Source organism: Mesoplodon bidens (genome assembly GCF_964165515.1).
Source record: "Mesoplodon bidens genome assembly, chromosome: 16".
NCBI lineage: Eukaryota > Metazoa > Chordata > Mammalia > Artiodactyla > Ziphiidae > Mesoplodon > Mesoplodon bidens.
The window spans coordinates 13988330-14009025 of NC_138173.1; the positions used below are offsets into that span (position 1 = coordinate 13988330).

At 40.5% G+C, this 20696-nt stretch overlaps 1 protein-coding gene across 4 annotated transcripts in view; it reads left to right on the forward strand.

Moving 5' to 3' along the window:
* The first annotated feature begins 1107 nt into the window (after window positions 1–1107).
* The window catches only part of PREX2 (phosphatidylinositol-3,4,5-trisphosphate dependent Rac exchange factor 2), a 283316-nt gene continuing 263727 nt past the window's right edge, over window positions 1108–20696 (forward strand). For all 4 annotated transcript variants that reach the window (XM_081259019.1, XM_081259020.1, XM_081259021.1 and 1 more), the window contains exon 1: window positions 1108–1421. In XM_081259019.1, coding sequence (XP_081115145.1) covers window positions 1281–1421 — 141 coding nt within the window. In that variant the 5' untranslated portion in view covers window positions 1108–1280. The remainder of the gene's footprint in view (window positions 1422–20696) is intronic.

Genomic DNA, 20696 nt, shown 5'->3' on the forward strand with positions numbered 1-20696 from the left:
CATGGTTAATATCAAGACAAAAATACATATGGATTGTTTTGCTTGCTTGTTAAATTAATTGGGAATATTCAGTGCTCATTAGATCCTGGCTCTGTTTCCAAGTAAGAAAAGGCAATAAAGAGAAACATTAAAATCAGGACACGCTCTGTGTTACCATTTTCAAATCCTAAGACTCTACATCTATATCTACATCTATGTATTTGTATCTGTATCTGTATCTATATATCTTTTGATGAGCATTCAGTAGCAGCTTTGTCTTTTCAGTTAGTGACACTGTCTTAAATCGTAGCAGCTCAGAAACAAAACTGGCGCAAATATTCTTGCCTCTGGTTGAATTTACATTCTATCCTGATGTTGGAAAAAAGTTACAGACATGCAAAACCTGTCCCTCCAAAACAGCACTGTGCAAGGATGATGCTTATTGTATCTGGAGTTTATTGTATGGGCCAGGCTGTCCCTTTCCCATAGTGTCTTCATTTATTATGCTAATTGACTTTCCAAGTGCAGGCAGGAGGGTATCCGCCTTGTGAAATATTCTCGGCTGGAGCGGGGGTTAAAAGCAAACCTGTTTTGTGCCTGAATAAAACCAAAAATCAGTGTGCTTCTTTTCAAAGACGGGAGGGTCAGTACCATGGTTGTTTTTGTTCCCATGCAGTTATGTAACCGTGGAGATTTGTTTCTTTGCTTTCAGGATTTGTACAGAACACATGAAAGCTAAACAATAGGCGGGAGTCACAGGAGCAACCCTCGAGCTGTGTCTTGGAGTCTGCCCTCCTAGGTTTGGGAATCTCCAGTTCCATCTCCAGCGCTGACTGTGCGTGTGCATGTGTGTGCGTGTGCGTGTGTGTGTTTAGTTAGCTGGCACGCAACACACTTCCCCAGGGTTGTGCTTCCTTTTTCCTGAGATTTGGCGAAGGGTAAAGGGTCGGAGTCACATGGATACAAATCATTTGATTAACGTCCAAGTCACCGCTGGGGCTGCCGGAGCCGCCTCCCCTCCAGCCCCGGCAGTGCGAGGCCAGAGCCGCGGGGCGCGGTGCGCAGGTCCCGGGCGGGAGCCCCATCCCCCGGGAGGGAGTGGCCTCGGCACAGCCCCCCGTCTCCCGCGCCCGACTCCCGGCGGGCGCCCCCTCCTCCGCCCCCGCCCCGGCCTCTCCCCTGCGCGTGAAGTCGCCCGGCCCACCTCAGACCCGGCGGAGGCGGCAACTTTCCCTGACGGCCGCGCGGGGCCGGGGCAGCGGCGGGCGCGCGGGGCAGCGGCGGGCGGCACGGCGCCCACCATGAGCGATGAGAGCCGCGGGGACGGGCGCGCCGAGAGCGCCCGGGACCTGGAGAAGCAGCTCCGCCTGCGCGTGTGCGTGCTCAGCGAGCTGCAGAAGACCGAGCGCGACTACGTGGGCACGCTGGAGTTCCTGGTGTCGGTGAGGGGCTCTCGGCGACGCGGGGCGCGGGCGGCGCGCGCGGCATTGTCTGCACGGGGACCGGGGACCCGTCCGGGCATCGCGGGCACCCGAATCCGCGCGCCGACGCCGGGTCCCCGGGGGCGGGGGTCATTTTTAATGCCTGGAGTCGCGCCGAGTGGCCGGGGCGAAAAGTTAGCTCGCGTGGGCGAAGGCTGTGGTTCAGGGAATCCCTGCTGCCCCGTCTCTCCTCACTCTTCTCTACCCCCCTCTCTGGTCTGCTGGAGTGCGTTGTGTAATTTTTTTATTTTTATTTTTTCCCTTGTCTTCCTTCCCGGGGATTTGTTTGAAGACTCTGGCAGGGTGGTTAAAGTCTGTCTGCTACATTCAGGTACCTCGAGGTAAAAAAAAAATATCCTGATTCTTCTGGAGCTTGAGTTCATTATTCAGATCACATGGCAGTGAAGTCCCTTTAGTTATAATAATCTTTGGAGCATAGGATTCTGGTGAGGGGTACGGAGGGCGGCGGGGTTATGATCTCCAGCAGCTGTTGGATATGAAAGCCACGTGTAGTGCTCACCGCATCCTCGTCCTACTGTCTGCTCTCCCCACCCCAGCCCGGGGTTTAAATCTGCTGTTTAAATCCCCCGCCCCCGTGGGTTCAGCTCCCGGGTCCCGTGTTCACACTGAGACCAGGAAAGCGGTAGAATAAAACTCCCATCCAGCAGCTTCAAGATTTCGTAGTTTCGCAGGAACTTTGTTTCAGAGTTTCAGCTTGACTCACTGGAAGTCTGCATTGAAAATGTTTAATTCATGTGAGGGCCAGGAGGGGCAAAACTGAGGGAAGGAAACTTCTTAGACGTCACTCAGAAGTTGCATTTTTTTTCTGTTCGCCGCTGCAAAGACAGAATTTGAGGGTTAGTTCCTCTCTGCCCAGATGCACGGGAGAGCATCATTCACAGACTGAGGACCTTTAGCCTTTGCTAAAATCTCCCTCAAATCTTCTAACTTCCTCTTTCCACCACCCTATTCCATACCCCCTTGGTCTGAAGGGGAATGTCTCAAAGGCCAGACTTCCTGCTCAGCTTTCTAAAAGAGGTAAACTATTTGCTGAAAATCATGAAATTCACTCCTTGGCTCTGGCAAGAAGGAAGGAACACCGTCTCGAGGGATGTGAGATGCACAGTTTGGCTTCTGGTTGACGTCTCAAATTAAAATCAATATATTTGAGCCCCCAGGAGCCACATTCTTTGGACATGTGTGGGTATTTGAGAATATACTGGTAATTGGTGATAAATAGAATTGTTGTACACTTCCATGCAGCAATGTCAAAAAAGCATGTTTTTAAGGAAATGTGACTTTTCATAGCTTCAAATTTGGCTTTCATGAAACTTTGTTGGTGACCAAGTCCTTTGGCTTTTGAAGAATCTGGGTGACTCTTCAAGTTGCATTAGTTACTCCTTTCAGGAGGTGTATGAAAAAATACTGAGCAAAAAAAGTCCTAATTTACAGAAATAGTCAGCTAATCTAACCTACCTTAAAAACCAATTTGTTGATCTTTATTTAAAACATCAGTTTTTCCTCTAATCTTAACACCTGATTATTAAAACTGGTAATGTAATTTTGTATAGAGTTAAGTCAGAATTATGGGAGGTATAAAATAAATTGCATTTTACTCTTTACAAGAAGGTAGTTTTATGATTTCATTCTTATCTCATTCAGAAGTTATGGACTCTTCCACTTTTCCTTTTCTTTATTTGCTATTTTTTATGTACACGTTCACACACACACAAACACTAATTGGCCTGAAAGTCTTCCGAAACAAAGGTTAACCCTGACTTCCTTTTAGTCTTATAAACGTTCAGAGTCTAAGATCTACTTATAATACATTATGAGATTTTCTTTTTTGGGTATTATTTATAGCAACATTTCATTCTCACCTATTTTATGCAGTTACCTTCAGTTGATATAGTCAATCTAGTTTTAATTTTATCCTGAACTGATATGCACCAAGAGCTTTAAAAATATTCAAACCCTTTTGCCTGGTAATTCCTTTCCTAGGAATCCATCCTAAGGAAATGGTCAGAAATGCAGACAAACAAAAGAAGTTATTTAAAAAAAAAATACCTGTAGTATTAAATAAGTGCAGTGGTAAATTTGCTGCAAAAATTGGATAATGAATTCCTAAGTCAAATTTAAATATTTGTTAGATTAGTCATTGTTTTTTATTTCTGCCAGTGCTTCAAGTCATCAGCATGGGTGAAGGTAATTCTTATCTTTATTACAGAGATAAATAAACATAGTTTTGGTTTTACCAAGAACATATTTTTACTTACAGGCCCATAAAGAAGCAAACAATTTGTATTATTGCTGTTGATTAAATGATCATATGGCCTGAGGGGAAAACTTTTTTTTTTTAATAAGATGCTTTCTCTTCTCATTTCCAACTTTTGGCCTTTTAAAGAGAGAGCACCTCCCCCCTCATCCCCCGACCCCCAGATAGTCCATGAACATTGCCTTTTTCTTCCGCCAGTTGTATCAATATGTATGATCTACATGCACCTTCTCTCTAGTCACCACCCAGGCACACACTTCTAGATTGAACAAGGCTCTGACCTTGAAGCTGCTGTCATTTAGAGTGGCACAGTCTTCCCATGGGGTGCCAGACTTTCTCAGGCCTCTTGTGCGGTATGCAGGATCTTAATTCAACCAGGGATCAAATCCGTGTCCCCTGCATTGGAAGCTTGGAGTCTTAACCACTGGACCTCCAGGGAAGTCCCTCAGGCCTCTTCTTCTGCTCCTCTGTAGCGCTTAGCCACCTGCTGGATTCCTACTGGCCTTTCAAGGCTCTTCATCTCCTTCAGTAGAACTTTCGTGATCCCGTCCTCCCTCCTGCCCAGGCTGGAGAGCTCCCTGCTTGGTACCCACTCTTCCCTGTAGTCACTGCTTCCATGGCACCAAAGCAGGCATAGGCAGGATTTGTCTACTTTTGTCTCATTCTTCTAGAATGGAAGCTTCTTGAGGACAGGGCCCCATTTTACTCACCTGTGTTTCCCCAGACTTTTGTGCAGTGCTTGTGACACTGTAAGTACTCAAGAAATGCTTACTGAACGAAGGAATGGAGGAATCAGCGAATTCATCCATCTTCTAAACCTCCCACCCATTTTTAAGGACAGTTCCTCAATGATCCGTAAATTTCTGATTTTGTTTTTTTTCCATTGGGTCTGTGTAGATAGTGGAAGTTACTTTTCACTTAGGCACATGTGTATTATGTAATAAGAAGCTTTAAATTAAACATGTAGTACCTGCATAGAGCCTGTGCTCTGCAACAAGAGAAGCCACCGCAGTGAGAAGCCCACGCACCGCAACGAAGAGTAGTCCCCGCTCGCCACAACTAGAGAAAAGCCCACACGCAGCAGCGAAGACCCAATGCAGCCAAAAATGAATAAATAAAATAAATAAATTTATTTAAAAAAAGAAACATGATTTAAATCCGGCATCGAGGTATTAAAGACATTGTAACACTATTATTTCAGTTCATTGTAGTCTAAATTTTCATTTGGGACCATGGATATTATCTGGATTCATTATTTTTAGGTTGTAGATAAAATGGTAGAGAGTGATGGAATTTCAATTTATGTTCTTGTTTTGCTTGGGAAATGAAATTCTGTGCTTCATTACAGTACTCTAAAGCATTTTTTTTTTCAAAAAAATGCTTTTGTGGACCTAATTTCCAGTATTTGATGTCCAGAGTCTGGACAGTCGTAGGTGGTAACTGGTTTTCTGGAGAAAGAACAAACGAGGGCCGATTTCAAGGGTGCGTCTTACACAGTCGCACAGGGCTACCCACTCTGAAGGACCTCAAGCTTAGTTTGATGCTCTGCCATCACTGTCTTGAAATTCTTGCTCATTTTATCTTTGAACTTGGGCTTTGCAAGTGAAGTCCAGTGGGACAACAGGGTGTGAGCAGAGCAGATACACAAAAGAAAAAAAACAGCTTTACACCTCCGTACCTTTAATAGCACTTTTTTTTTTTTTTTTTTTTTTTTTTTTTTTTTTTTGCTGTACGCGGGCCTCTCACTGCTGTGGCCTCTCCCGTTGCGGAGCACAGGCTCCGGACACACAGGCTCCGCGGCCATGGCTCGCGGGCCCAGCCGCTGCGCGGTATGTGGGATCTTCCGGGATAGGGGCACGAACCCGTGTCCCCTGCATCGGCAGGCGGACTCTCAACCACTGCGCCACCAGGGAAGCCCCTAATAGCACTTTTTGTCTTGTCTTTTGAATAAAAGGTCTCACGTTTGAATTTTGCACCAGGCTTGGAAAATTGTGTAGACACATCTCACTGTGGCAAGTGGCGTTGAGGCAGGGTGATCGTATAATTTTTGTTTAAACTGGGACACTTCTGAGGGTGCAAGGGTGTGCTATTAATAATTACACAGGGAAACAGATGTAAACTGGGATTGTTCCTGGCAAATCAGAAAGCACGGTTATTCCCCGTTGTAGGCACATTAAGACGAAAACTTTGAGCTATGTGTCTTGTCGTAAGCAAAAAATTTAGAAATTTGTTACCTGTCTGAGCTTTGACCTCAGATACCCCAGAATCTTGAGTCCTGTCTCTAATTCTAATTGCTATACAGAGCCACAGATGTTGGCCATGCCAAGTGTCTGATTTTTGTCTCTATTATATTCTCCTCTGCCCTTTTTCTGTGTCTCTGAGTTTCTGCTTCTTCTCTTGTGTGTTTCCCTTTGGTCAGTTTGGCCCGTCCCATGGTAATCTTGGCTTCAAGACAGTGACGGCAGGTTGCATCCTATGTGACGACAGCCAGAGTTAGTATGGTACTTTACAGTGTATACTGAGCAGCTGCATATTTCTTATCTGACTTGGCTTCATGTATGTGCATCTCTTAGCTCTTTCAGATGGTGCTCCTGAGAGCTTCTGGGTTCTGGGGTTTGGCTTCAGGGGTCCTCACAAAAGGTCAGAGGAGCTGAATTGTGTGGCTTCAGGCTCTCCACCCTGGCATCTCCTATCACAGCCCCACCTTCTTCTGATTTGTGTTATTGTTAAAACAGTTAGAAAACCCCCTCCTCTGGATGGTAAACTCTGAGAGAATAGGGATGCATTTACTTCCTCTGTATGCTTTTCTTGGCCTCATCAGGGTGCTTTGTAAATAGCAGGTGCTCGAGAAAACAAACAGACAAATAAAGCAGAAGCAAACAAAGGGGTTTGAATGAATCCGAAAACAGCTTCTTTCAGTCATGATCCAACGTTTCTAGGGAAAGATAAATAGATTCAACACATTATGCTTAGGCTTTCTGTATACCCCTCAAAGTCATACATTGCAGTGCTAACCTTCAGTATCCAAACAATCACAATGCCGTGTGGGAGGCGAAATGATAGAGTAATAAGCAAAGTGTCAGGGAGGCATCAAGGGACTCCCTCAGCCTGGGGTCAAGGGAAGTTTGGGGAAGAGGTGATAATAGAGCTGGCTCCTGAGGGATGAGGAGGAATGTGCCAGACTCCGAAGAGAATGATCCATCCTGAGAGAGTAACCGCGTTGAGGGTGACCATGGTACGGCAGGCCGGGGGCTGCTGGCATGCCCTGACATGCTCCGGATGCTGAAACATTCTTCATTAATGGGGATAAATGCTTCTGTATTCTTTTTGGCTCTTGGGAGGAGATAAGGTAAGTTCAGGCCAGTTTGAGAAGAGTTCCATTCTTAAGAATTCTGACTTCAACTAAAGCCAATGGGAAATCAGTTGTGAGGGGACACATGCTCTCTTATTAATAATAAACAAGTCTGAGGGCTTCTCTGGTGGTGCAGTGGTTGAGAACCTGCCTGCCAATGCAGGGGACACGGGTTCAAGCCCTGGTCCGGGAAGATCCCACATGCTGCAGAGCAACTAAGCCTGTGTGCCACAACTACTGAGCCTGCGCTCTAGAGCCGTGAGCCACAACTACTGAGCCCACAAGCCACAACTCCTGAAGCCCGCATGCCTAGACCCACGCTAAACAACAAGAGAAGCCACTGCAATGAGAAGCCTGTGCACCACAACGAAGAGTCGCCCCCGCTCGCCACAACCAGAGAGGAGCCTATGTGCAGCAACAAAGACCCAACGCAGCCAAAAAAAAAAAAAAAAAAAAAAATAATAATAAACAGGTCTGAGACCTCCAAGGTTGGCACTGGGAAGGGGGTCTCTCACAGGAAGAAGTTGCCAGGCCAAGATTCCCTGAATCTGTGTCTTTGAATTTGGCCTTGGGATTCCTTCTGCTCGTTCTCTATTTCCGCCACCTCCCTAGCCCTCAGCCTACACTGCTTATTTGGTAATCCACACAAGAATGCAGAGAAGACCTTTTCTTGCTCGTCTTAATCTGGGACAGGTTATAACCTTCAAAAAGTTGTTACTGTTTACTAAAGGAGAGCACAGACCAGTCATCCTGGAAAGGACACAAAACATAAACATAGTCTAGTTTGTGTAACACAGATTTCTGCCCCTAACAAAGTGATCTTGCTCTCAGGGTCTGCAGACCCTGCCCTATTTTTATCATAAGGCTTAAGACAGCTCCTGTTTGATCCCCCTGAATGGGCACTACTCCTGGGCTGACTTGACTGGGTTCTTTTTTTCTAGTCGTTAGCCTGAATGTGTATTCATGCGGGTGGTGTCAGGAAGCAGCCCTTAAGATGCCTTGACTCTTGTAGTAAACATACTGTGAATTAAATGGGGCTCTTGTATAATTCTGATTTTTGAAGTGTTAATCATGTGGCTAGAACTGACTCTCTGTACAGAGGGATGTGTCTTTAGTCCTAAGGTTTCATCTGCATAATTATACGGTATTATAATTTGATGACATTAAAATGAGTAGTCTTTATTGAGATTAGTTTTGTCTCTTGGCAAGAGAATTCTGTCAGCAGGGTTGAGGAACAAAAGTTGAAGTCTGGTTATCCATTAGGAGTTTCTGCCATTTCACTGGTCCAGGTAAGAACTGTGGAATGTTTGATCTAAGGTAGAAACGATGATGAAGATAAAGAACTAAACCCAAATAAAACTCAAACAAAATCAAACCAAACCACAAAACGTCAGACACCCAACAACCACGAGACGTTTCTTGGGTGGAACCTTTAGTATTTACGTTCCCTTAGAAGTGGAGGTTTAAGTAGAATGGAGGACATTAGGGTGGCCTCTAGTTTGAAGATAGGATGGGGTGTGTCATTGATTCAGGAATGGAATGCAAGGGGCAGAACAGTGTGGAGAGGAGGAGAAGAGTGAATTTGGTTTTCAACTTGCTGAGCTGCAAATTCTGCTGTGATTTGTGAAGATAATAATGTGGAACTGAAGCAAGAATTTAGAGATCTACAAAGTATTGATAACTAATCATATATGTTGAAGCCATCAGGTAGATGAGATGGCACAAGGGGAGCAATTCAAGGAAGAAAACATGCTAACCAAGAGTAGGATGTAGGGAGCTGATATTTAAAGTTTAGGGGAAGAGGAGAGTGCCCTGGTGACTTGAGCTGAGCTGTCAAAGGTTGAAGCAAAGAACCAGGAGAGAGTGATCTCCTGAAAGCCAAGGAAGGATCTAGTTGCCAGAGGAAAGGTTTCTTTCAACTCTCAGAGCTTTACAGAAGTAGGTAGTGTGAAGACTGAAGAGGCCACTGGATTTGGCAATTAGAACATCATTAGGGTTTTGGCTTCAGGAGCATGTGTGAGCAGAAGCCTAAGAATGAGCTGGAAGACATGACATGAGTGGAAGCTGAGGAGATGAAGACGAATGGAAAAGCCATTCAAGGAGGTTGGTGATAAATGCAAGGGGAGAAATAGGTTATTAACATAAAGGGATAATTTTTGTCTAGGGATGTTTGAGGGAGATGAGTATAGCCAAGGAGAAGGAGACGATAGATAAAAACAGGGAACTAAAGCAGCTATAGCAGAGCATTGTGGAAGTCAAATGAATCTTCTGGTAAATCAAGAGTCCCGTGGCATTGGGAGGCAAGGAAGGCACTTGGTATGTTCTGTGGTATGCCATGGAACATACCCACGGCAAAATGTCATGACAGAGCCTAAGAACAAGCAAGCTGTCTCTCGTATATTTTTAAAATTCCGCTTCTTCTTTAGTCTAGAGCTTTCGGAGACTACTGGGGTGGCCTTTGCATCTCCCTGTGACAGCTCACCAGCAGTTCTCTCTCCTGCGTTGGGACAATGGAGTGAAGTGCACGGTATAGAGCACGGGTTTAGGTTAGGGGGCCTGATGACCCAGGGTTGAAGTCTTGGCACTGAAATTTACAAACAGTGTAGCTTTGGGCACTTCACCTAGCCTCTTTAAGCCTCCTTGCATATTTGGAAAACCCATTCGGTACTATCTCACAGGGCTGGCCTAAAATTAAATCAGCTTCTGTAGGTGAACTGTGAAGTGTGAAATGTGACTTTTGAAATGCAACATACAAATTTAGAAGTCAGAAGAGGGAAGTAAGTTCCCCTGAGTTATTATTACCTCTGTTATGACTAGGTTCAAATCTTGGAAATAATGCAATAATCATTTTATAAAATCATGACACAAATTGTATAAAATTTATGCATTACATTTAATGCACATAGCAATCATTGTGCACACTTTTAAAAAAGAAACACTGGTTTATCTGACAACATTTTAGTCTGATTACATTTTTTCTTAGTACTTGTCTTTTGAGTGTTCTTTTACTCCATACCTGGCATTATATTTTAATACCAAATAAGATTGTTATGCTTGAGTTTGGGGTATAACCTATTTGACCTAAAAATAGTTGTTCTTGTTTTTATTAATTCTTTAAAAATCTTATTTATAATATTTACTTTTCATAACAGATGCATTTTTATTATTCTCAACTTAGTAAATGTTTCTTTGCTTGGAAGTGTGGTTGGGTCACTTTTCCAATGGTTTTGAGTGAAATCACTCAAATCCTGACATATCTAATAAAAACATTTTTTTCCTAATTTTTTCCCCATTCTCATGAACTATTGCATTTGATCCATGAGTTCAGTGATTGTGATTTTAAGAACATTGATACGTTGAAGTTCTGATATTTAAACACTTCTGATTAGTATAGATGATTTCAGACTTTGAATCTGTGAACAATTTGTTTTTTAATTCTAGCCTTGCCGTATAGCTAAGTATAGTGTACAAAAAAGGACCTATCTCATTGGAGAATATCTAAGCCCAAGGACATTATGTTCTGTCATTAATGCTAAATGCATATTTTCCATGAAAAGGCAAGCCCTTCATTTGAAAAGGTTAAATGGTATAATACTTAAGAAATGACTCCAGCTGGTTAAATTTAGAATACTGATAATGAAACTATTCTCTGAGTTTATAGCAAAAATCTAGCGATATAGAATATGAATGGGTAAGCATTTTTATTCAGTTTAAAGCTTCATTTCTCTGAGAAGGTCAAATGAGGGTTAATATCTATGTTTGACTTTGCTTTGCCACTTTTGTGATTTTAATTATCTATTTAACTTGTCTTCTTGCCAGGAGGAGAGGCTTTATAGATGGTGACACATTTTCAGTGGTTATGCAAGAAACATTGATGTTTTCCTTCAGTGCCTTGTAATGCCTCCACTTGGCCTTAGTTTCTTGCTCCCTTGGATTCTCGTTTTTCTCTTATTTGAGACTATTGCCCCAAAGAAAGAAATCTTAGGATTCCAAAAATGACATCTCACATTCCAAAGTTTTATATCTGTCAGTAGCACTAGGGGAAGAGCTATGGAAAGACATTATTTTCACCTAAATGTTAGTCCCACACCCACACATTCCAAGATTATTTTAATAACTCATTATTTTCCTAGAGGTGAAATTATGAGTAAAGGAGACTTCCATTTTATACACTGTATATCTGTGTCATGTTTGACTACTTTGTATAACTTTAATATATATAGAAATATTTTTTATTTATATATTTTACATTTCACACATTTTCTGGAATATTCTAGATTCACCTTTATCTCAGTTTTTCTTGTCCCTCTTAATAATGAGATCTCTGGCAGAGACTTCTAATTACCTCCAATATCCGTTATTTTTTTCTTCTGTAGTAATAAAAGTTTTAGCATGACTGTCTGTCTTAAGACTACATTTCCCCGCCTCCCTTGCAGTTAAGTGTGGGTATGTGTCCTGGTTCTGGTTCTGGACAGTGGATTGTGAGCAGAAGCAGCATGGGTAACTTCTAAGGTATTCTTTTTTTTTTTTTTTTTTTTTTTTGCGTTATGCGGGCCTCTCACTGCTGTGGCTTCTCCCATTGCGGAGCACAGGCTCCGGATGCGCAGGCTCAGCAGCCATGGCTCACGGGCCCAGCCACTCTGCGGCACGTGGGATCTTCCCGGACCGGGGCACGAACCCGCGTCCCCTGCATCAGCAGGCGGACTCTCAACCACCGTGCCACCAGGGAAGCCCCTAAGGTATTCTTTTATAACAAAAGACTATGCACTCTCCCCCTTCTCCCTGGCTGGTATGAGGTGGTGATGGCAGGTGATGGGGCAGCCATTTTGGACCATGAAATAGAAGTCACATGTTGAGGATGACAGAGGAACAAAAAAGGAGTTGTTTCTTTATTAAAGAAATCTAACCTGTAGCCTATCAAAAATGGGCCTATAAGATAAATCAGTATTTATTGTATCTAACTCTGTCCTAGTCATTTTTGTGAAACTTCACATTTTGCTTCCAAATTCTTATTGATTTATGCAAATTATTAACAAATTGGCAAACTTTAATATATTTTTTTGCCCATTTAAAATTTATTTGTAGTTTTTCTTTAATGGATCTTCTCTAGCTCAGCAATGATTTCCCAGGATTATGCTAAAACTCTGCTCTCTTCTTTTCTACTGGTATATTTTAGCTTTTTTCTTTAGAAAAAGAACAGTTTTTTTTTTTCAGTTTTTTTTTTAAGCCTGTACTTATAATTCTTTTTCCGGAAGGCCAGAATTTTTGTGTTTATTATATATATTTATAAGGATGTTTGTTCAGCTGCTTTCTCTGAGGTCAAACAACAGTAGTTTAAACAACACAGAAGGATGGTTTGTGAATATGGAAGTGGTATGTAATCAACATGCCTTTTTTGCATCCTCTCTTGGTGCTCTGGTTATTTAATTTTTCAATACTGTTGCCCAACAGTGTCCAAGGGAGTGAGCAGCTCAGCTCCATCAAGTCATTCAGAGACCTCTCTGGTCCTTCTATCTTATTGCTCCACCATCCCCTAGGACCGACTGAATCAGAGTCTGTAGGACAGAGAGCCAGTATCCATATGGTTGAAGTTGGCTTGCCAGAACCGCTTTCATGTTCCAGCCCCAGAGGGACTGATGGTGGGAGACACATTCCACACATCACTTGCACTGTCATCCCCTTGGCCAGAACATGACGCAGCTGAATCAGCCGCAAGGGAGGCTGGGAAATGTAGTGTCTAGTTGGACAGCCATGTGTACAGCTGAGATGTGGGGAGTTTTATACTAAAATTAAGAAGTGGACAATTCATACTGAGAGGCAAAGAGTAGTCTCTGCCACCTTTTTGGAGTCAGTGATACTTTAAGCTCATTCCTGAGAAAATCACTTATATTAACTGTTGGATTCCTTTACTGTAAGAACGTATTGTACTAAAATACCATGTGGATTATTTCACCCTAAAATGATATATTCTTGTCCATATAGAAGTCCGTTCCATATTTTATATATGTATCTCTTTACATATGTTTGTAAGGGTTCCCTAAAGGTCCCCCCCCACCCCTTTGGCTTTGACTACAGGAAGAATTTGAGAGATTTGGAGATTTTGTGTGATTTAAATTTTTTTCAGAAGTCTCCCCCCGACAAAAAAAAAAGTTCCAGGATAATCTGGAAATCATTATTTATTCTGTGTTTGTTTCATGTCAGGCACTGCATATTCCTGTGTAACTCACAACTCCCTTCAAGGCTTATATCCTTGTATCTCACACCTGAGGACACCCTGATGAGCTCCTAAGTGGGAGAGTGGGGACTCTGAGCAGATCCATTGTGTTGCTGGTGATTCGCTGGCCTGGGCATTTCTAGATGGTGGGAGCAGCGTGATTAATCAGGACTAGGAAAACCAAGGCAGGTGTTGGGACCGGGACACAGAACTTGTTGACTCCGGAGGTACACAGAGGCTGAAAGACAGGAAGGTACAGTAGTTCGTTTCAGGCAGACCTTCAAGAGCAGGCGAGCAGCAGGAGCTCACTGTCAATCCAAGACAGGGGTCAGAGCCAGGCAAGCACTCAGGAGCCAGAGATTACGCAGAAGTCAGGAGTTTCCCTCGCAGAAGTGAGGAAATGCAAGACCTTTAAAAAATCTAGCTCTGGCATTGGTAATGTACTTCATTACTGAGACTAGTTTCAGTTTAATTGAATTCCTTTTGGGTCAGTTGGGATCTCTATGTGCTTATTTACTTAGTACTTCACAACAGGTTGAAGCTGTTAAATATAAATAGCGTTAAATATAGCTCATGTTTATTCCATATATGATTAAATCATAAAATATTTGAGACAAGTGTCAATTTTACACACACACACACCCCTTCTAGTCTCCAAAATGTATGTACTGCTTGGCATTCAATGGATATTGTATAGATCACATTGGTAGAAAGCATTAATGTAATTTAAATACAAATGAAGTGAATCCCCACAGTTAAATGATCATTATTCCTGGAGTGTTTTGTTTGCCAAGCCTACTTCTTTTGATGGGTTGGATGAGGGAGGGTAACTGGCATTCAGGTAGGCACAGAATGAAGTTTGATAGATAAACCCTGTTATTTAGATAGGGGCATTTTCCTTAGTTTCTACCAAGGACAATTAGTACAACCATATAATTGTATAATCTTAGAGTCCAAAAGGGAATCATGCTATGGATGGATGAGTATAGTTTTCTACTGAAATATGAGAAGTTGACATTTCTCCTGTACATTTTTCAGTGAGCTAATAATCCTCACATATAAATTGTACCTTCTCTGTATGGTGAAATTTTTTGAGAGTAGCAAATATTCTTTGGGATTTACTTCCCTTTTTATTAGTTTGTACTTAAGGGTGACCTAGTTATAAGGAACGTGATCAGTTGGACTGTCAGAAAATTTGAGAGTTAGGTTGATACTTGAATGGATTCTTAATTTTAAACATGCACATTTCTATAGTTGAGGATTTAGGTCAGATTCAACTTTCGTGGCATTAGGAAAATATAAGCAAATGTTAGCAGAGATCCAGATAGTCAGCCAGGATGTTTGAATAAATTTTTTAAAAAGGAAAATCTGCTAACAAGATTTAATGAAAAAAATAGCTTTATTCTATTGTATTATATATCCTCCCTACAAATTATTTTCCAGCCTGCCAGAATTCAAATTCAATTCTATGATATTATAGTATTTTCTTTAGTATTTAATGTCTACGTGAAATTTGCAGTAATTTTTTAATAAATAAAGACAGAACTAAAAAACTCTATTAAAAAAAGTACCACAGGAAATAGTATGGAGGTTTCTCAAAAAACTAAAAATGGAACTACTATATGACCCAGAAATTCCATTCCTGGGTATATATCCAAAAAAACCCCAAAACACTAATTTGAAAAGATTCACACACCCCAATGTTCATAGCAGCATTATCGACAATTGCCAAGATACGGAAGCAACCTAAGTGTCCATCAACAGGTGAATGGATAAAGAAGAGGTGGTACATATATTCAATGGAATGGAATATTACTCGGCCATAAAAAAAGAATTAAATTTTGCCATTTCCAGCAACATGGATGGACTTGGAGGGCATTACGCTAAATGAAATAAGTCAGACAGAGAAAGACAAATACTGTATGATATCACTTATATGTGGAATCTAAAAATACAACAAACTGGTGAATATAACAAAAAGGAAGCAGACTCACAGATATAGAGAACAAATTATTGGTTACCAGTGGGGAGAGGGAAGGGGAGAGGGGCAATAAAGGGGTAGGGGAGTAAGAGGTATAAACTATTAGGTATAATATAAGCTACAAGGATATATTATACAACATGGGGAATATAGCCAGTATTTTATAATAACTGTAAATGGAGTATAACTTTTAAAAACTGTGAATCACTGTACTGTACACCTGTAACTTACATAATGTTGTATAGCACCATACTTCAATAAATGACATTCAGAATATTCTAAAAAAAAAAAAAACGGAGGATGGAATCAGAGTGATTTTTTTTTATTCGTTTACAAAACCAACTTGTTTAATTTGTGAAAAACCTTATTTTCAGCATAGTATAGCTTAGGTGTCAGGTCAATTTAAATAATAGCTCTAATATGATAAGCCTTATGATTTATCCTCTCCAATAATTGTTTTAAAAAACATAGAGTCTAGATATTTTGATTCTTAATGTTCTAGGGACTATTTATTGAGCACCTACTGTGTGGCAATCACTGTTCTTGGTTCAGAGGATATATCATTGACAAGAATTAAAAATTCCTGATTTCATGGGGCTCCCAATCAATTCAGGAGATACAAGAGAAATGAGTAAAATGTGTAATATATTAGTTACTCTAAATGGCAAGGAGAGTGAATGAAGCAGATGGGGAATAAAAATCTGTGTGTGTTTTGATATTTTATATAGGATGAAAATGCAGGAATCCACTACTTTCATATTTCTTTGTGTAAGTCTAAAAATGTTTATTTATTTATTTTTAACATCTTTATTGGAGTATAATTGCTTTACAATGGTGTGTTAGTTTCTGCTTTGTAACAAAGTGAATCAGCTATACATATACATATATCCCCATATCTCCTCCCTCTTGCGTCTCCCTCCCACCCTCCCTATCCCATTCCTCTAGGTGGTCACAGAGCACTGAGCTGAATCTCCCTGTGCTATGCAGCTGCTTCCCACTAGCTATCTATTTTACATTTAGTAGTATCTATAAGTCCATGCCACTTTCTAACTTCGTCCCAGCTTACCCTTCCCCCTCCCTGTGTCCTCAAGTCCATTCACTACATCTGTGTCTTTATTCCTGTCCTGCCCCTAGGTTCTTCAGAACCATCTTTTTCTTTTTTTTAGATTCCATATATATGTGTTAGCATACAGTATTTGTTTTTCTCTTTCTGACTCACTTCACTCTGTATGACAGACTCTAGGTCCATCCACCTCACTACAAATAACAGTTTTGTTTCTTTTTTATGGCTGAGTAATATTCCATTGTATACATGTGTCACATCTTCTTTATCCATTCATGTGTCGATGGACACTTAGGTTGCTTCCATGTCCTGGCTATTCTAAATAGAGCTGCAATGAATGTTGAGGTACATGACTCTTTTTCAGTTATGCTTTTCTCAGGCTAATATACCCAGTAGTGGGATTGCTGGGTCATATGGTAGTTCTATTTTTAGTTTTTTAAGGAATCTCCATACTGTTCTCCATAGTGGCTGTATCAATTTACATTCCCACCAAAGGTGCAAGAGGGTTCCCTTTTCTCCACACCCTCTACAGCATTTATTGTTTGTAGATCTTTTGATGATGGCCATTCTGACTGGTGTGAGGTGATACCTCATTGTAGTTTTGATTTGCATTTCTGTAGCGATTAGTTATGTTGAGCATTCTTCCATGTGTTTGTTGGCAATCTGTATATCTTCTTTGGAGCAATGTCTGTTTAGGTCTTCTGCCCATTTTTGGATTGGGTTGTTTGCTTTTTTGATATTGAGTTGTATGAGCTGCTTGTAAATTTTGGAGATTAATCTTTTGTCAGTTGCTTCATTTGCAAATATTTTCTTCCATTCTGAGGGTTATCTTTTTGTCTTGTTTATGGTTTCTGTTGCTATGCAAAAGCTTTTAAGTTTCATTAGGTCCCATTTGTTTATTTATTTTTTTATTTCCATTTCTCTAGGAGGTGGATCAAAAAGGATCTTGCTGTGATTTATATCATAGAGGGTTCTGCCTATGTTTTCCAATAAGAGTTTTATAGTGTCTGGCCTTACATTTAGGTCTTTAATCCATTTTGAGTATATTTCTGTGTATGGTATAAGGGAGTGTTCTGATTTCATTCATTTACATGTAACTGTCCAGTTTTCCCAACAGCACTTATTGAAGAGACTGTCTTTTCTCCATTGTATATTCTAGCCTCCTTTACCAAAAATAAGGTGATGAGATGTGCATGGGTTTATTTCTTGGCTTTCTATCCTGTTCCATTGATCTATATTTCTGTTTTTGTGCCAGTACCATACTGTCTTGATTACTGTAGCTTTGTAGTAGAGTCTGAAGTCTGGGAGCCTGGTTCCTCCAGCTCTGTTTTTCTTTCTCAAGATTGCTTTGGCTATTTTGGGTCTTTTGTGTTTCCATGCAAATTGTGAAATTTTTTGTTCTAGTTGTTTGAAAAATGCCATTGGTAGTTTGATAGGGATTGCATTGAATCTGTAGATTGCTTTGAGTAGTATAGTCATTTTCACAGTGTTGTTTACTCCAATCCAAGAACATGGTATATCTCTCCATCTGTTTGTATCATCCTTAAGTTCTTTCATCATTGTCTTATAGTTTTCTGCATACAGGTCTTTTGTCTCCTTGGGTAGGTTTATTCCTAGATATTTTATTCTTTTTGTCGCAGTGGTAAATGAGAGTGTTTCTTTGATTTCTCTTTCAGACTTTTCATCATTAGTGTATAGGAAAGCAAGAGATTTCTGTGCGTTAATTTTGTATCCTGCTACTTTACCACATTCATTGATTAGCTCTAGTAGTTTCCTGGTAGCATCTTTAGGATTTTCTATGTATAGTATCATGTCATCTGCAAACAGTGACAGCTTTACTTCTTCTTTTCTGATTTGGATTCCTTTCATTTTTCTATTCTGATTGATGTGGCTAAAACTTCCAAAACTATGTTGAATAATAGTGGTGAGAGTGGGCAACCTCGTCTTGTTCCTGATCTTAGTGGAAATGGTTTGATTTTTACCGTTGAGAATGATGTTGGCTGTGAGTTTTTCATATGTGGCCTTTATTATGTGGAGGTAAGTTCCCTCTGTGCCTACTTTCTGGAGGGTTTTTATCATAAATGGGTGTTGAATTTTGTCAAAAGCTTTTTCTGCATCTATTGAGATGATCATATGGTTTTTCTCCTTCAATTTGTTAATATGGTTTATCACATTGATTGATTAGCGTATATTGAAGAGTCCTTGCATTCTTGGGATAAATCCCACTTGGTCATGGTGTATAATTCTTTAAATGTGCTGTTGGATTCTGTTTGCTACTATTTTGTTGAAGACTTTTGCATCTATGTTCATCAGTGATATTGGCCTGTAGCTTTCTTTCTTTGTGACATCTTTGTCTGGTTTTGGTATCAGGGTGATGGTGGCCTCATAGAATGAGTTTGGGAGTGTTCCTCCCTCTGCTATATTTTGGAAGAGTTTGAGAAGGATAGGTGTTAGCTCTTCTCTAAATGTTTGATAGAATTTGCCCGTGAAGCCATCTGGTCCTGGACTTTTGTTTGTTGGAAGATTTTTAATCACAGTCTCAATTTCAGTGCTTGTGATTGGTCTGTTTATATTTTCTATTTCTTCCGGGTTCAGTCTTGGAAGGTTGTGCCTTTCTAAGAATTTGTCCATTTCTTTCAGGTTGTCCGTTTTTTTGGCATATAGTTGCTTGTCATAATCTCTCATTATCCTTTGTATTTCTGCAGTGTCAGTTGTTACTTCTCCTTTTTCATTTCTAATTCTATTGATTTGAGTCTTCCTTTTGTTCTTGATGAGTCTGGCTAATGGTTTATCAACTTTATATTCTCAAAGAACCAGCTTTTAGTTTTATTGATGTTTGCTATTGTTTTCTTCGTTTCTTTTTCCTTTATTTCTGATCTGATCTTTATGATTTCTTCCTTCTGCTACCTTTGGAGTTTTTTTGTTTTTCTTTCTCTAATTGCTTTAGGTGTAAGGTTAGGTTGTTTATTTGAAATGTTTCTTGTTTCTTGAGGTATGATTGTATTGCTATAAACTTCCCTCTTAGAACTTCTTTCGCTGCATCCCATAGGTTTTGGGTCATTGTGTTTTCATTGTCATTTGTTTCTAGGTATTTTTTGATTTCCTCTTTGATTTCTTCAGTGATCTCTTGTTTATTTAGTAGTGTATTGTTTAGCCTCCATGTGTTTGTATTTTTTACAGGTTTTTTTTTTACTGTAATTGATACCTAGTCTCATAGTGTTTTGGTCAGAAAAGATACTTGATATGATTTCGATTTTCTTAAATTTACCAAGTGTTGATTTGTGACCCAAGATATGATCTATCCTGGAAAATGTTCCATGAGCACTTGAGGAGAAAGTGTATTCTGTTCTTTTTGGATGGAATGTCCTATAAATATCGATTAAGTCCAACTTGTTTAATGTGTCATTTAAAGCTTGTGTTTCCTTATTTATTTTCATTTTGGATGATCTGTTCATTGGTGAAAGTGAGGTGTTAAAGTCCCCTACTATGAGTGTGTTACTGTCGATTTCCCCTTTTATGGCTGTTAGCATTTGCCTTATGTATTGAGGTGCTCCTATGTTGGGTGCATAAATATTTACAATTGTTATATCTTCTTCTTGGATTGATCCCTTGATCATTGTGTAGTGTCCTTCTTTAAAAATATTTCAAAATAACTTTTATTTTTTACTGTTAACCTTAATAGGCAATATTCAAGAGCAAAGTGTTAATCAGGTCACTTGTTTTAACTCCTCAATATAATTATAATTTAGTGGTGAAATTCCACCCAGTTATACATTGCTAACAGAGTTAACAGAACAGATTAGCAAAAGCATGGTGACTCGAAGACTTAAGGGTTTAACTGGCTAATTTTTTGCTGTCACCGTTTAGTACCCTAACTTTACTATAATAAACATTTGTTTTTTGGAGGTGCAAACTCAAAATCTGCTCCCTCACTCTGTGACGTATCCATATTGCTGAGCTGATTTTATAGTGTGTTTGCCGATAGGTTTTCAGGTCCTGGCAGCTTGGCGTCTGGTGGGAACTGCAGCTGATGTTAGCATACAGCATTGGTGGGAACCTGGTGCTTTGTGCAGTGCTCCACTGGCAGAAGCTTCTGCTGGAAAGGAAGTATCCTTTAGCCCCGAGTGGATGGAGGCATGGATGGGGGCTGGGGGGCTGGAGATTTTGAATGCACAGCATGATCCGAAGTCAGTTTTCTATCCCTTACCTTAGATGACCTCAGATGTATTAAAAGCTAAGGTAGGAAGTCCTTTCCATACATTTTTCTGATAAAAGGTCTTTTCCTGAGAGGGACTAGGAAAGTAAGGAATGTCCCTGGCAACCCTCAACCTTCCTTGTTCCCATGGCGTTG